Genomic DNA, 18,029 nt, shown 5'->3' on the forward strand with positions numbered 1-18,029 from the left:
ACTTCAGCTCTTTTCACACAGTGTTACAGCTTGTTATTCCATCTGAATGGATCTATAAATGACAAACATGCACTCGCCCATTAACCCTCTTCCATGTGGTTCATGAATGTGGCGTGTGCCAGTTGAAGGGTCAAACCCTCCATTTTCTGCCTTTTTGATGGGGAGAATATTATGGTGTCCAGGCTAATGCAAAAAAATTCAACAGTGCACCCCAGGAGATTCACCCCAGGTAGTAACTGCCTGCGCTGCTGCTGCAGCTGAGGACACAGTAACACAGTAGAGAGATGTGCATATTCACACACTCCCATACACACACACACACACACACACACACACACACACACACACACACACACACGCATGCATGCATAAGTACGTCATTAATACCCAGGTCATGTTTGCAAACTGTAGCAGACACATAAGCCAGGCATATCTATGTTGAGAAGAACTGTTAAGGGAATTATGTTTACTATATACTTTAATTTAACAATGATGTACAGTAAGAATAAACTGAGAGACCAAGATAGTGCCAAAGGCATTGGGCCCAAGGAATTGTTTTTCCTTCTACTAACAAACTTAATCAATCAGCTAATGCTTAACGAAATATTACTGTTTTTTTATCCTCATCTGTAGTGCAAGTCTGATTATCATAGTCAAGAATTACAACACGTTTCTCTGTACTACGAAAATTCTAATATTTACTAGAATGAGAATTTAAGAACTCGATGAATATTAAAATATGTGACAAATAAATCTAGCTGTAAAAAATATTGCAGACATAAACAAAAGAGTGAATGTTTTACCAAAGCTGTTTTTAAGTAGCTATAGCGGTGGCCAAAAGTATTAAGACAACATATTTGTCATGAATTATAGTTCTCACTGTGCACAAAACATCTGATTTACTGATTAGTTCTAGCTCACTGTATCTACAGTAGCTAAAGAGTGGTGCTAATTAACTGAAAAACTGGCTTTGTCACAATTGTACTCAGCCTCCCGAGCCATGGACTGGGTCATCTCCAGATTTCACAGAAATCTGTTGGACCATGTTGAAGGAAGCAGCACCAGTCAAGAAACCATCTTTTGTATCTTGAGGAAGCAATCAAGCATAAAAAAAGAAGAGAAAAACATGGAATTTCACTTTTGTCCCAGTACCTTTGGCCATTACTCTGTAGCAACACAGTAAAGTACTTAATCTTTGCAAAGCGAGATCCTAATTTAAGGGCAATTCTGTGTATTATTAAACCACATTCTCATAGAGGTACAACTGGGGTTTGACTGACACGATCAAAATAGGCCATGTTCAGAGTTCAGTTAAGGGCACTCTGTTAGGAGATAATGTACATCTCGGCAGTAACTATAAACTTGTACATTAATCAGACAGTTATGCATCACCTTCTTTAAAGTGAGCTACAATATCAGGTGATGGCAGAACAAATACTGTATAATGTAAGTGTAATAAAAGATGACTGCTTGGTCAGCTTATTGATTAAGCCATTAGCAAGTTTCACAAAATGTCCAAAGACATTACTTTTGTCGTCATGACCTTCATTTTTCTATGTTGGCACTTTCTTTTTGTGACTCCATTGGTGCATGAAATAATTTTTTTTTTTTTCAAAAGCAGTCACTCCTGCAGCTCTGAGCATTAGATAGTGACAGTGAAGAATACAGTGCATCGCTTTGATTAACCTGAATCAATGTGTTTGCTACACGCGTATGTTTTAAGGCAGGGTATCATAAGATATATAGTGATTGTTTAAACGCCATCACATTCTTTCTTTAAGAGTACTTTCTAGATAGTTAATCTGATGATCCTGAAGATTTCAGTGTAAACAAGTTCCTGTATGAGCAGAGGTTTTTCTTTTTTCTTTTTTTAGGTATTTAAATACTTTCCATGTAAAGTAACTTTGACAGGATCCTGGACAGTTTTTTTTTTATTATATATATATATATATATATATATATATATATATATATATATATATATATATATATATATATATATATATATATAATAAATTCCCCCACCAAAAGCTACCCTTACACCTCTCTTATAAGGTGCCTGGTTCTTTTCTGTTGTTCTGACATGAACGGTATCATACAGATGCAATCCCCCTTATTCCTGCTCCCATGATTCCTTGCATGAACTATGGGCAACATTTATGGTTACTTAATGTACAGTACGTTATCCAATCGGCATTACTTATTAATCACATGGCATTAAGGAAAGTAAATAATGTAGGAGCGCAATAATTTCAGAAGCTCCGGCTGGATAATATGATGATCTCACTGATGATCTCACACAGACCTATAAGCAAATACATCAAATAAGTCTTTAAGACATCTTTAAATCCCTAAAATGCATCCTGTGGGCCTTGCTTCAGCCAGGTAAGTAAAATGATTTCTTCAATGTTGGCTTCTGGAACAAGGTGCATATAGATCAGGTTAAAAGCCAGTGATCTGAAGAGTCTGAAGAAGCAGTGACTTACTAGGCAGTATATAGTCCTATATAATTACTAGTTATGACCAAGTAACTTATTTGGACTAGAGGTATTCCATGAGTGCTGATATAGAATAGAACAGCACTGGGATGTTTAACCATATTGTATGCATTACGCCAACACTTCACCGGTGTTCCAATAATCAATAACCCCTGATCAAGGGCACTATTTGGTGTGTGGAACAAGGGATTGTACACATAGCGCACTAGCTTTCCATTTTAGGCTATTTTGTATTTAACCCTGAAACTATTCTAAAGTGGAATAAGTGGAGACACAAATATAAACTTTTAATACACTAACTATTTAAAAAAAAAAAATCATGGACTCTCGGCAGTCCGCTCAACACTAGTTTCACCATTCACGGAAGAATATATGTTCACTGAGCAAAATAACTGGTTAAATAAGCAAACAAATAAAAATCTGTTGATAATAAATGACGTTTGTAGAACTGTAATATAAAAGCAATATCACATGTTGTTGTGTTCTGTTCACTGCCTCTCATGTGATATTACTGAATTATGAATCTTTTTATTTTCATATTAACAATATGACCAAGTACACCACAAGAGCTTTTGATAGTATGGTGGGTGGGCAATGAGCAATACAGCTGGGACTCTCTCTCCCTCTTTCTCATCGTCATACAACCATTTCACACTTACTTCTGGTTAGCTGCTGTAAACTTGACTTTGGTGGTACTTTTATCACTGTCAGCTCTTTCAACAGCGCCGTGCTTGAATTGGATTCTGTCTCATGAGCCACTTTGTGTTGGCTTAATGAATACATGCAAATGTGCGAGTTTAAATGTAAATCATTCAGTCAGTCTCTTAAATGATGAGAATGAAGAAGGATAGAGGCACACTTCATAGGCATCTAAACAGCAGAAATGCAAAAAGCGAGCGTTATATTATGCTTATGTAAATGAGCGCTTTTAAATTAAATGGTGTCATGGGTACAAACATGTGATTTGTTCACCAGCACAAGACCGCGTTGGTAATCATTTATTTTTATTCGCCAGTAGGATTTATCATACTTTATATTCAGAATAATGCAGTGCATTGGAATGGAAAAGCACTGCTTTAATTATCCTTTCATTACTTAATGTTCAGTGAATATCTGTGCTGTGGTGCTCAGACTCAAAATATCAATAATATGTAAGCGTGTATTCTCTCCCCCCATCTCTCTCTCCCTCTCTCTCTCCCTTTCACTCCATTTACGGCTGTACCCACGTGACAGAGGAGAAAAGGGAGGGGAGAGAAAACGTGCCTTTCTGGCACCAGAGATCTAGCGTAGTTCGTTGGGACACGTGGACTCCATGCTGCAATGCTGCAACAGAACGCCAGCAACCCCCTCATTTATTCAATGCATGCGCGCGCGTGTGTGTGTGTCTTCTAACAACTTTATTAAGGGGTGTTGAGCACTGCTGTTGTGTGTAAGGCTGTGGGTGTGAGGATGTTCAGTTTGTGTGGTTGATTTGCTGAGTGCTTGTATGAATAGAATGCAACATTTTCACAATTTTTTTTTCACAAAAGCAAAATCATTAAACTTACATACAGTACAAAGCAATTAGAGGAAATGCATTTTTGTTTTTATCTTTATCTTTTGTTCTTGACCTCAATTCAGTAAGTGGGTCAGTTCACATTGGCAGCCTACAGTATGTGAGGGCTAATCTCTTAATCGAGCAGGAATGTAGAATATTCTGAACTCCAGGTTCCATCTCCGCTTGTCACTATGGCGCTGTTGTATGAGGTCAAAGTTTTTGGCGCATTACCTCATCGCCATTCATGCTCAGGCTTTTAAGTTGTACTATTTTCTCATCCTCCACCTCCCAGGCTGCAGCCTCATTGGCTCTTCAGCAAAGGTTCAGACTTTTTTTCAGCACCATGGATACAGCGCAACGGAGGAGAGTTCAGCTTTGACCAATCGCAGGACAGGAGTGAATTCGTAAGCACCACACGGCCTCAGATGATCCCCCACGTGTACCTCAATCCCTCAATAGCTACTCTGCCCCAGCACGCAATCTCTCAAGTGGGGAGGGGGGTGTTGATGGTGTGCCAAGCACCAAAATCTCGCCCATGGTTGCGTCTTGGTCAGTGAGAGCTTGCGCAGAGAGACAGTGTCCTTCAAGATGGCTATGAAATGAGGTTTTTACCCAAAACAGCTTATAGACACAGCAAATACTGACTTGGTTTGTCCTTTTTTTTTATATATAATTGTATTATTGTGTCTTTAATGAGTTTAATGAAAACCACTTAAAAGTACAGTCAGAATCATTTTTAAATATTTCTTTTAGAAGGGTAGGAGACTTCTCTTATAGGCAGTCCTTTTAACATGAAACCCACTCATGTTGACTTCCACCAGGCTCACCCAACCTTTAAAACAATAAACCTTGTAAGATAAATGTGACATTCCCTGTGGAGCAGATAGGGAAAGATGGGCAGCAGACGAAATTAACATTATGGCGTCTTTAATTAAGCCCATAGTCTAAAGTGGAAATAAAAAGTTTTGTGATATCTTCCGCACTATACGTACGCCTACACCCGAATCACATCAGTGCTGATATTCAGTGCAACAGCATTCCTCCTTTTGGTGTGATCTTGCTTAATGTTTGTGTGATTTAATTCAGTGACTCAATTCTCACTCACTCTTATGCACAAAGACAAACTCACACAGCAATATTGCTTTCTTGGCACAGTTCTCTCTTTCCTCCAATATAAATAAATACTGATAAATTAACTTGATAACGACGGCCACATGTGGAAAGCATTACGTGTTACATGTGGCCAACTCCGTGTGCAGGGGATGCTCGACCACACCCGGCTGCCACAATCTTCTCAGTTACATAATAATCTTAACTTAAAACTTGTGCATAGAAGTGTTTTGTGTGTGTGATTTGGATCAAGGGTAGTACAGATGGCATCTGCATGCGAGTTCTCCTTAGCATGACCTCATTGCCGCGCTAACGAGATGGAGTGTGGCATTGTGGATGGGTGCACTGGAAAGAGTGGTAAACAGTACCGGTGACAAGGGCCTTGGGCTCAGACTTCCTCACTGCTGACACAAATCACACTGTAACCTACTAACACCAAACACTCACACAGCCACATTACAGCCTCAGTGGGTAAAATAGAACTTGTGTCTGATTTTGTGCTAAAAGCCAAATTCTATTTATTTTTGATGCACACATTTGGGCTTGCTTCTTATTTAAGTGTATTTAGTGCATTCTAAGCATTTAGTGAATTGTTTGTCTTCTTTCAAATTACATTTGCACTAATTTACACCTCTTACTGTACATTTGGGTGTATTCAGTCTCATCTGGTTTTTCATGTTGCAAACTGTACCAGAATGCATTCAAGCCACTTAATTAATATTTGGTAAGACAGCCTGTTACCACTGGAAAAATAGCTTTTTCAAACAGCAAAACAGTCTGTCTCCCAGAACATTAAAAAACTAATTTATTTTTAATTACGTGGGAATGTGGTGTATATTCGGCATTAAATGATAAAAAAAAAAATATTTAACCCATGCATTATTAAATTCAGGATTTTAGATTGAATTTTAATATCTGCCATAATTTGTTTTTATTTTTTCCCTGCCTGAAGTTTACCACGGCGGCGCTGCACCTTTAGGCTGCACCTTTAGGGTCCAGGTTCGATTCCCGGCCAGGCTCGATTCCTGTCTCGGTGTGCATGGAGTTTGCATGTTCTCCCCGTGCTGGGGTTTCTCTGTATACTCCGGTTTTCTCTCACAGTCCAAAGACATGCAGATTAGGCTAATTGGCGTTCCCAAATTGCCTGTAGTGTGTGAATGAGAGTGTATGGATTGGCACCCTGTCCAGGGTGTACCCCGTCCAAGTCCTCTGGGACTCCAGGCCCCCCTGAATACAGGATAAAGCGGTATAAACAGTGAGTGAGTGGATATGTTTTAGGTCTTGAGAACAGCTTTTAAGACCTAAAACTGTTGCACCAAGCTGGAAAATGATAAGATTTTTTAAGGATGTAAAACATGTAATAATTGTTTTAAGGTTTAAAAAGTTTTAAGGACACCCTTATTAAAAATGTAGTAAAGCGATTAAACACGAGTTCATCGTTAGATTATTAGATACGGTGTTCCACACAGATATAAATAGAGACACGAGCATCACACTCAGTGGTTTGCTCCAGTAGCCTGACCTATTAACAGTTTAAAGCATTGATTATTTTTTTTTTGTACATGACTGTCATTCTTAAACCTAATTAGAGAAGGTTTCTGGTACACCAAATGTACCCTTAACCAGATTTTTTTTTTGACAATTACTGCCTTCACCGGGCATCAGTCCCTGGTCTCCTGTGAGCTGTCTCTCTTCAGTGAAAGATTCATTCACGGGCGTGTCTGTGTAATCCAGAATTACATAGTATGTGTCCTTTTGTGTCTGTGGGTATTTTTGATGACCTAGACATGGCTGAAGAACAATACACATGTGCCAGAATATAAATATTAATGAGCCTATAATTTTATGCTGCCACAAGCAGAACCGAGATCTGCTAAAGCTCCGTATCTTGTATAGACAATAAGATGCCCAGTCAAGATCAAGACAGCTCCGTACTGTGGGCATCTGTGAGACATTGCCTGTCAAAGGATGTCAATAAGCAAATACTTGGTTTGGATACTCACTGCAGTGACTGATCTGTCTCTCTTTACAAATTTTTTTTAACCCTAGCTGAACAGCTTCTCATTTCTTGAAAAACCCTTTTGGAAAGTGTAGAAAAGCCAAACTACTGGCCTGTGAAGAAAACAAAGAAAAGAAAATAACTAATTTGACGATTTTGTGTATTGAATTGAGAACATCTTATTAAAACCTAGAAGGATGGTGGTAAACTGTCAACTTTGCAAGAAATGTGAAGAAATATGGTTGGCCAGTGTACACGCCTCTGGAGGATGAGTTATGATCTGAGGTGGCTTCATTTGTTCAGGTCTAGACTCAGCAACGTTATGCAATAACATGTAGTCAGTTAATGATCTGAATGTACAGAATGACCTACCGTAGGTTTGTACAGAATGACCCATCCCATCTATGGATTTTTTTTTTCTTCGCTCTTCTGATGACCCATGGCATTTACAAGCATATTCCAGGAGGCCAATGCCAAGATCCATCAGGCTCAAATTGTGAAAGACTGGCTCTGATAGCATGAGGAATCATTTTCACACAAGAATTGGTCACCACTGAGTCCTGCCCTTAACCCCGCAGGAGGTTTTTGGCATGTGCTGAAGAAGACTTTATGAAAAGAGTTGACTCTCCTGTCAAAATTTCAGCCAAAAATGAAGGCAATTCTGAATGGAATGAAATATTATGACTAACATGGAAAGAGATAAGGATAAAAGTGCAGTTTGATGGGTTTTTATGAACACATCTTTAGAAGGAGCACATCTGTTATCTGGAAAGTCTGTAGAGCGAACCCATGAGTCAGTGAACAGACAAGGGTCAAACGATCTGCAAGAGAATCAAAGTCTGTTGTACAAAAGAGGTTTAATAAAACCTGGCTCAGAGACACGAAGCTACAGTAATACTTAGCAAGAAAGTCCTTATAGACTGTGATTATGATTGCATGTGATTTGAAAAGTGAGTTTGCCCTGAGAAATAGACTTTTTTTTTTTTTTTTTTTTTTCCAGAACAATAAACCCAAGAGATATTTGTCGGTAGAAATCCCAGCAGATCAGCAATTTTTGGAAAAGCTCAGTCTAGTCCGTCTGGCACCAGCAACCAAGACTTTCATAGTCACTCAAATCACCGTTCTTTCCCATTCTGATGCTTGGTTTGAGCTTTAGCAGGTCGTCTCGACGATGTCTACATGTCTAAACGCATTGAATAGAATTCGAAGAGGTATACCTAATGAAGTGGCCGTGTTCCATCTGAGGTACAGGCGCTTCTTTTTAAACATCTCTGCAGGAAATTAGCTCGTTATATAACATTTTGAGCACATATTTAGTTAAATTCTGTATTTAATGAAAATGAGATAAATTATATCTTTAATGATTTTCAAGTGACACTAGGGTCATTTAGCCGAAAAGCTCGTGTAATAGATTTACATTTAGGACCTAAAAATAGCATGTGGGACTTTAATCATTCACCATCACTGCACCAACGAGTGTTGGACAGAGAAACGCAGGTATCAGACCCAGTCAGGACAGTAATACATATGGCCTCCATCTCTCCTCACCTGAGGCACTGGAATAACGGCTAATATGCTGGTTTAATGGGTGAGTCCTAGCTTGCTTTCTTTTTCATGGTTTCTTCCTCTGGCTGTCTGAGACTCGGGGTTCATCTAGGACACACAAGCTGTTTAATTACAGCATGAGTTCAGCAGCTGAGGAACTGAGTACTGGGGGTTAAGCTAAATGCGTATTTAGATCCCTGAAGTGAGGATGGAGCGCATTAAATGGTGCACTGATGTTTGCTCTGCCCCTCTGCCCTGATAAAATTGAATTTTCACCCAGTAATTTGGTTTATTGGGAGCCTTCTCTAATGATGTCTAAATCGTTCCCAGACACACACACACACACAATATTTGAAATAATCTTTCCCACCTGCTGTCTCTGCTCATTTTCTTTATCCATAATTCCTTCCATTGTCAGCTCCCCCTGTTACACACACATGCACAACAGGGACAGGGGCTATTTAAAATAATTTTAGTGCACATATTAAAATAGTTAAGGAATCCTTACAGTCTGATTAATCCCGACCTGCCATGAGTTGCTCTCACTATCCTGTAATAGTAAAATTATATCAGCTCTCTGTCAGGGTCAGCTTGGAATTGGCAGGAGCCATGATGTGGTGTCAACCATCATCATGGTCCAACATCACATACAGTGAATGGCAGAAGTTAGAGACAATCAGAAGTGAGAATGCAGGAAAGTATGAGCATCTAAACCAGGCATCACTTTAATGGCGGGCTGTTGTCCAATCCGTCCAAGTGACCGTTCTTTTTCGGACCCTGATACTTTTTTGATAAATGAGAATAATCAATAGACCAGTATCCTAGCACTTTTTCCCTCCATGCGGACATGGCTATAAGGGTCACTCAACACAGCCAATCAATTATATAGTTTCCTGTGGATAGACAGGAAGTTTAAAACAAGTTTGTCTCATTCTTATATGTTCCGTAGCCGTGGTGTTAATTAAGAGCAGTAACGTGAAGCGCCGTCATGAGACAAAACATGGGTTTGAACAAACATACAGTATCTGCAGCAGTCCGAGGTGAGAGTGTGTAAAATACTGTGGTTGAGAAGGCAGCGGGTAGCTAAAAGCAGAGTTTTGCTCTTTCTTCTAATACTTAGTAACTCTGACAGTTACGCTGATGTGTACAATAAAGTTATTTAATTTCTATTGTTCCAGTGGTGAGATGCGAAAACTTGTTTAGAGTAAAAAAAAAATCCTTCTGTACTAGATAGTATGTCACCACACTACTAGTGTCATTACTCATGCATAGTGCTTAGGGACTTACTCCAGAAAATGAATAAATTTACTGGTTTGGGACAGAACCTTAAAATCTGTCTGTGTGTGTCTGTGTGTGTGTCTGTGTGTGTGTCTGTGTGTGTGTCTGTGTGTGTGTCTGTGTGTGCGTGTCTGTCTGTGCATGTCTGTGTCTGTATTTGTGTGTGTGTGTATTTTGCAAATACACACACACGCAAATACACACACACACACTTGCAAATACACACACACACTTGCAGTAAGACAAAACATGGGTTTGCAGTGTGTGTGTGTATTTGCGTGTGTGTGTGTCTGTGTGTGTGTAAGTACAGTAGCTAACAGTGTTATGTCCTACTTTGGTCCTGCATTACCACCCATGGCAAGACAAGCTGTAAATGAAGCCAAGTCCCAGTTTGAATAGTTTGAATTCTAAAACAAGAATGTTTTGCACTGAATTTAATGGCATTTTAAAATGTAGTTCACACAGGTAAACTATATATTACATTTCACATTTAAGGAAATAATACATGCATATCAGGAAAAATGCAGTCACTGGCACACAAGAAATGTCAAAGATCTGTCAGGTTTACTAACAGACACGTACATCTGTTAAATCAAAGAACAAAAAGTCATTAACATCTTCCAGTTAAATTCCAGGGAAACAAAAGACTTCCAGCGAGCCATAGAATGTTTTACCATATATGGAATTTACTTTACTAATACAGTATCTTTAGCCATTAGCTAAGTATTTACCATTGTACTCAATAAGGAGGAAATAAAAATGCATTTGCTGTTTTAGAGAAAATCTCTGAGATGCTCATCCTGTTTATTATGTAACACTCTCACTGTTAGTGCGGTAAAATTGTGGGAACAGTTTGAGTGCTGAGTGTCATCAGTATTGTTTCTGTTTTCCTGCCTCTCATGCTATCTTTTTCCTCTTCTACATTCAAAGTGATTTACCACCTGTGTTTTTCTCTCTTACTGGCCTCACATGTGGTGGGGGAGGGCGAATTCTCTGTGATCTGTCATTGATAAAGTGTGGCGTGTGTGAGAGAATTTCCAGAGGGCTGCATGAACTTGTATTTAGCAATGCACAGGTTCTTACCGCCCATCAGAGGAGCGGATAGCCTGGGAAAATGTTCTCTCTCAGGTGCATGCTTTCTAAGAATCAACCGACGAAATGCACCAACTGTAGAATACTTCAAATTCCTGGACTTGAATTTGTAGCTATCACTGAGTTTGAGCTTTCTCAATGCTTGCTATTTGTTCGGTTGTTAGATAAAGCCTTACAGTCACAGTCTTGCAATTCTATACGTATACAGTATGCAGCTCTTCATATTAAGCATAAAATTATTTGTCAGCAAAATCAGCAATTAAAAAACTGATAATAGATAGTAATTAAGAGGAGTACTTACTGCCAACATATGTTTTTTATCTAAGCACCATACCTATTGTCTAGACGGTATGCAATATAGAATCTACACTATCCTGTTCCTGTTTTCTGGTTATATTAGATGCAATGGCAGTTTAACAAAGCTAAGTTACTGTACCAGACTGGCTATGTACAATCACTAAAGGCATCAACAACAACTTTTACTTTCATCATAGCTTTATTTCTGTTAGTAATATCTCTATACACATATTATCACATTGTGAGTAATTTAAAGACATTGTCGACCACATGGCACTGAATTCATCTGGAATTATTCCTGACAATTGTTGAAAATGTCATTTTACTGTCAAATCTATTTTGCATTGATTCGAGAAAATTGAAGTTGCTTTATGTCTGCCATTGTCACTAAAATCAGCATGATGCACATAGCAGTGAATGTCTACCTTTTATTTTGTTGCTTAGTAATGAATGTAGGGTCAGTGCACTCGGGTAAGTACCAGGCTGCTTTTCGCTTTACACTTCCTGAATGTTTTTGAAGTCAGAGTAAGGTACTGTAATGTGGCTTATCTTGGATAACTGCAAGGCATGTTTGCTTCTGATGTGACCCCCGAATTAGGTTTTAACCACAACGCTCTTAACCCTGTGTGCTTTTCCCAGGCGGTTAAAGAAATAAAGCTATTTAGAGCACTGCTTTCTGCGAAGACAGTATATTGTGTTGTTATTTCCTAACATTTTGACACTGAGAGCTTGAGGCCCCTCTACAGGGAACTGAGTTTAGCTGTAAGCAGACACGCACGGTTGGCATGAGGCACCACAGCACAGGGATTCCCGTAACTCACATGCAGTGTGTGGGTGTGTGGCAAGGCTTGCAGTTGGTGATGACATCTGGTAGGGTGTTCTTGTGCAGGAAAACCACACAGTCTGTCTGGAGAGGGGCAAAGAGGGGATGGGTGGGAGAGAGTCACATCTGGGTCCTGGTACCACTTGGTGAGAGAAAAAGACAGAAGGCAAATAAGCTGCCACATTTTAAATGTGAGACTCAAGAAGCTCTCTATCTACTAATCAGTCTGACTTTTTTTCCTAATCAATATATGTATTCCTACAAATCTTGTTCAGTCACGTGCATACCTTAAGTTCAATCATTTAAATCTTCTCTCCTTCTCTCTTTAGGTACCTGTCATGGGGAACCTGTTAAAAGTTTTGACGTGCACAGACCTTGATGAAGAGCCCAACTTCTTCCTCGATTTTGAAAGTGAGATTTCGTATTTATTCATGTACCTCGAGCATCCAATGGCAATCCACCATTTCTTTACTGTATGTTCAATTATATCCAAAAATAAATATGAAATTGTTTAATTTGGGAAATACATAAATGAACAACTTGTATCGATAAACATTGCAGCCAGAATTCAGAGTTGAGTTAGTGAGCTGTGACAGCTCGAATATATTAGAGGAAATGGTACATTTTATCTTGCTAAAGCTAAAAGGCAGTTAGTTATCTGCGTTTTAGTGTAATATATTATTATTATTATTTTTTTCAAATGTCAACTAATTCAAATAATTATACTTCAAATATACTCGCTGGCCACTTTATTAGGTAAACCTGTTCAGCTGCTTGTTACACAGGTATCTACAGTAAACAGCCAGTGACATGACATAACTTGATGGATTTCAGCAAGTAAAAAAGTCCGGGTTATCTGCTGAAGTTCAAACTAATCATCAGAATGGGGAGAAACAAGTGATTTCAGTGACTTTGGTTAGTAGACTTGGTTATTGTTATTGTTGCCACATCAGCTGGACTGAGTATTTCCAAAGCTTCTACTTTAATTTTTACCCACAACTATCTCTAATGTTTACAGAGAATGGTCTGAAAGAATAAGTATCCAGTGAACAGAAGTTCTCTGGGTAAAAATGCTTCATTAATGCCAGAGTTGAGGGGTTAATGGCCAGATTATAGTTTATTGAAAAGCAACAATAACTCAAGCGACAACTCGTTACATCTGAGTTATGCTGAAGAGCAACTCTGAATGCAAAATTTTCTTGGTACAAATTGCCAAACCATTATGATCGATTGAGCATCATTTTATTGCAACAGCCTACCTGGGTTTTGTTTCTGACCATCTCCATCCAGATAATGCACCATGTCACAAAGTTAACATCATTTCAAACTATTCTCTTGAACATGGCAATTAGTTCACTGTACTCAAATGACTTCTTCAGTCACCAGACCTCAATCCAGTAGAGCACTTTTGGGATGTAATGGAACAGGAAATTGGCATCATGGATGTACAGCACACCCACCAATTTGAAGCAATTGCCTTTAGCTGTCATGCCAGTATGGGCCAAAATCTCTAAGGAGTGTTTTCAGCACCTTGTTGATTCTGTGCCATTAAAAAATTAATGCAGTTCTAAAGGAAAACATGGGACCAACCCAGTACAAACAAGGTGTTCCTAAGGAAGTGGCTGGTGAATGTACAGTATAGCCAACATAAACATCATATACAGTAACTTAAAAAAAATTCATGGTACCACACATTAGTCTATGCATTCCTACCTGACAATCTATACTCATTACCTCCAGGTTAAATTTCTACAGTGTGTCTTTTTCAAATCACTGTTTTTACTATGGCATATTGTCTGGAGACAAAATGGTCTGCAATCAAGAACAATTTCCTGAATAAACAATGATCGCATATTATATTCACTCTTAAATTAGAGAATTGAATGTCTCTCAGCTTGGTTGCTTGCTGCCATATGTGCACATGTAAATTTAGCATCAACTTCATAAGTGTGTGTAGTGAGAGGCTTGAGGTTCTCAAAAAAATGTTTCAGTATTTAAAGCCCACCGAAGTTCAAAGTGGTGGTTGTGATTGCTCCTTAGATGAGGGCCTGAATTTTCCAGTGTTTAAAATTCCACAGTTTGCTTTACTGCTGCATAAATGAGCCCAAGCTCATCTGTGGAGGTCTGATTACAGCACACATGTTTCCTGCTGGGTCGACGCACTGCAGCGTTTAGTGCTCAATTCTCTGATTCATCAGCTAATTAACAAGTTCTCTATGAGGTGCATCAGCTGTGCTACAGTGGGAGAGTGCACAATGTTCACTTCGGCGGTGCTTCAGGAATGTAGAATAACTCCATTAGAAAGCCGGTATTGTGCCCTCTTCCTGTCATTTCAGTCTAATCTAAGCAAAGAATGTCAAGAACTCTGTCATCATTATGAAATATCAGTCACTTTTCAGGTTATGTGAACAGATTATAGGGTTTAATGATCTGATAACTAATTCAATAAAATGTGATATGGTGATCTCCCAATATGATGTATTTGTATACCGAATATTAATCCACATATGAACCTCGCAGTTGCCACAGTGACTTTTTTTAGTCTGCAGTAGCGTATGTCTTTGTGTCTGTGTATGTTAATGGTTTCCCCTGCATTTAAAGATCACAGAAGAGTGATGTAAGATGTGTTTGGAACATTAGCATGGTACTCTGTACACGTATTCGGCAGATTTGGCACATTGGGACATTCCAGCCCACTGATCACTGGTCATTGGAATAATAGTCCAATCAGGATAAAAATGCATCATGTAGACACCTCATTCGGAACAGACTCATCTGATCTGGCCAGATCAGTTTTACTCAAACAATCTGAAATGAGACATAACCTTTGATAATCCTTCAATGGGAAAATGTTGATCCAGAAAGTAGTTTCTGTCTTGTTCAAATAAATATATTCTTTCTGTTCGCGTTTGCTCCACGTTAGGTAATGTAACGAGCTGTGAAGGTCCTTTTGCACTCTACTTTCGTTTAGAATTTGCAGGAGCAGTAGTCTGCTTAACCCTTGTTTGGTCTTCAGATGCTGTATAGTATTAAGAGTCAAAAATGACGCACCTTCGTTAAACCTCTAACATAAAATCAGCTTCATTGGATTTTTGAATCAGCCATCATTCATAGAAAAACATAAAAAACATCTTTTGTGTTTTTCCTTTTCACAGTAAAGAAAGACTGTATTAATCAGTAAACACCATTTTTACTCACTCATCATGTATACTGCTTTTTTTATGTATACATGGTCGCAGGGGCCTGGAGCCTATCCTAGTAGACTTAGAGGACAGGGTGCCAATGCACACACACTCGCACTCACACTCTCATTCACATACTCCGGGCAATTTGGAGATCCAAAAGCCACCTCAGTGAACACCACTCATATTAAATTACAGTAAACATGCCATAACTTTTTTTTTTTTTTTTTTACCAAAGTAAATTATTATTATTTTTATTTTTAGTGGCAAAGGTACTCTATATATGTTTGTGTTGATACATATATCATTTACAGGATGCAACATAGTGATATTCATATATTCTGAACAATGAAGAATTTGACTCCAAAATATTTGTGTGTGTGTCTTTGTGGTGTGTAAATGATTTTCTATCTACCAGCTCGAAAATGACCCAGAAGACAATCTTTGGGGTGATGGTTGGTGATGCTATACTTTTATAATGTTAGGATCCATTACATTTAAGTTTTATTGTCATATACACAGTAAAGTAACATGTTCCACCCTGTACAATAAAATTTTTCCTTGGCTGTCCCCCTAATGAATGCCGCTAAAATGTAGAAAAATAAGCATAAAAGTAGAATAAAAAATTCAAATAAATAAATATCGGTATACAAAAGAATAGGTATATGTAAAAAAAAAAAAAAAAAAGATATACAGTATATCAACATAGAATTAAGGAATATGGAAAATATGCAAAAGTATGAATAAATAACAAAAATTTAAACACTGTAAAGACAGACATAGTGTCAAGTAGTTGGAAACATTTGAAAAAGACCATGCTTGCACACTCCTTTCAGCTGTTTAGGAGTCTGATGGCAGTGGAAAAGAATGAGTTCTTTAGCCTGGATGTTCTGCATCTCACACTTCTTTTCCCCTTGGCCTACCTCCAGCGAAGTCCTTGTAATCTCTTTAGCAGTCTTCACCACTTTCCGCAGGCGTTTGCGGTCCATCGCAGTAGTACTGTCGTACCACACGGTGATTCAGTTTGTCAAGATGCTCTTGATCGTACAGCTTTAGAAGTTTGTAAGGAGACATGCCAAACTTCCTCAGCCTCCCAAGGAAGTACAGCCCCTGCTGAGCCCTCTTAACCAGCTTTGTGGTGTTTAGTGTCCAAGAAAGGTCGTCACTGATGTGAACGCCTAGATATTTGCTGCTCACCCTCTCCACTTTGAGATCCCGGACGCCGGATCCATTCTGTAGGCTGCTTCGTCCCTACCAGTGATTCGTCCTAACACAGCGATGTCGTCTGCAAACTTCAGGATGGTGTTGTCTTTGTAAAAGACAACGCCACAGTCATGGTGAACAGGGTGTAGAGGATAGGGCTGAGGACACATACCTGTGGGGTGCCTGTGTTTGTGGTGATACTGGCTGAGGTCCGATTTCGAATTTGGATGGCAGCAGCTATCGCACCCGAGGTTGACCTGTTGGGCCGGTAGGCATATTGTAGGGGTTCACAGTGTCCAGTATGCTGCTCTGAATGTGGGCCAGCACCACTCTCTCAAAACACTTTATCATGATTGGCGTTAGCCCTACTGGTCTATAGTCATTGAGACAGGTGGACGGGTTTTTCTTAGCCGTCCACCTTAGGAGACAGACGATCGTTGTGTTTTTGAAGCAGGTGGGAACAGTGCACTGATTTAGGGAAAGGGTAAAGATGGAGGTGAAAACATCAGTCCTGTAATCCGTGATGTGCTGAGTCAGAGTCAGAAGTTGACTTCCAGCTTCTCTCTGTACTGCCTTTTTGCTGCTGTTATGGTTTTCCTCAGTCCGTACTTTGCAGCTTTGTACTCTGTCACATAGCATTATTTAAATGCAAGGGAAAGGGCACAAAACATGTGGGGTACCTGATTGTTTATCCAGGGTTTCTGGTTGGGGAACTTCCTGACTTGTATGTTGGGCACGATGTTATCAACACAGGTGCTAACATACCCAGTAACATACTCAGCATAGTCTTGTATACTGACAGAAGAGTCCTCCAGAGTGGCAGCAGCTTTAACCACATCCCAGTCTGTCTGAGAAAAACAATCCTGTAGGATGCTTTCAGTCTCTGGCATCCAAAGCTTGATTTGTTTGGTGACAGGATTTGTTTGTTTCAGTCTTTGTCTGTGAGCGGGATACATATAAACAGAGTAATGTGGTCCGAGTGTCCGAAGTAGGGGCGGGTGCAGCCCGGTATGCACCGCGTATGTTGCTGTAAACGTGGTGTAATGTGTTATGAAAAATTCATTACATTTCGTATTGTAAAAAAAAAAAAAAAAAAAATGTTGTTGGTTTCCCCTGCTATTTGAAATAGTTGACCCTGAAGACAACAAAGGGGTTAATTATAAATAGCAGCAGAGACAAGAATATTGTTCCCGAGACACAATGTTGGTCCATTATGTTCCACTGATTTAAATTTTTTTTAAAGGTAGAAAAAAACTACTACTACTGTACTTTTCTACTATTCTATAACTTCAGTTAAATTAAAGAAATATTGTCTATGTAACTGCTGCTAGTGTTTTAACCAGGTCATGCTGCCAAACCTCAAACCTTGGGGAATCTTCCAGCTCCTGTTTTTTTTCTCGAGCTAGTAAGCTAGTAGTGTAGTATGCTAGTATATTTATTTATAAAAGACAGCATGGTTAGGAGA

The 18,029-nt window shown here is 39.0% G+C and overlaps 1 protein-coding gene across 3 annotated transcripts in view; it reads left to right on the plus strand.

Moving 5' to 3' along the window:
* fam49bb (family with sequence similarity 49 member Bb) overlaps positions 1-18,029 on the plus strand; it is a 72,462-nt gene that overhangs the window by 37,425 nt on the left and 17,008 nt on the right. For all 3 annotated transcript variants that reach the window (XM_053488014.1, XM_053488016.1, XM_053488015.1), the window contains exon 3: positions 12,509-12,590. In XM_053488014.1, the coding sequence (XP_053343989.1) occupies positions 12,518-12,590 (73 nt within the window). In that variant the 5' untranslated portion in view covers positions 12,509-12,517. The remainder of the gene's footprint in view (positions 1-12,508; positions 12,591-18,029) is intronic.

Source organism: Clarias gariepinus, chromosome 26 (assembly GCF_024256425.1).
Source record: "Clarias gariepinus isolate MV-2021 ecotype Netherlands chromosome 26, CGAR_prim_01v2, whole genome shotgun sequence".
Lineage (NCBI taxonomy): Eukaryota > Metazoa > Chordata > Actinopteri > Siluriformes > Clariidae > Clarias > Clarias gariepinus.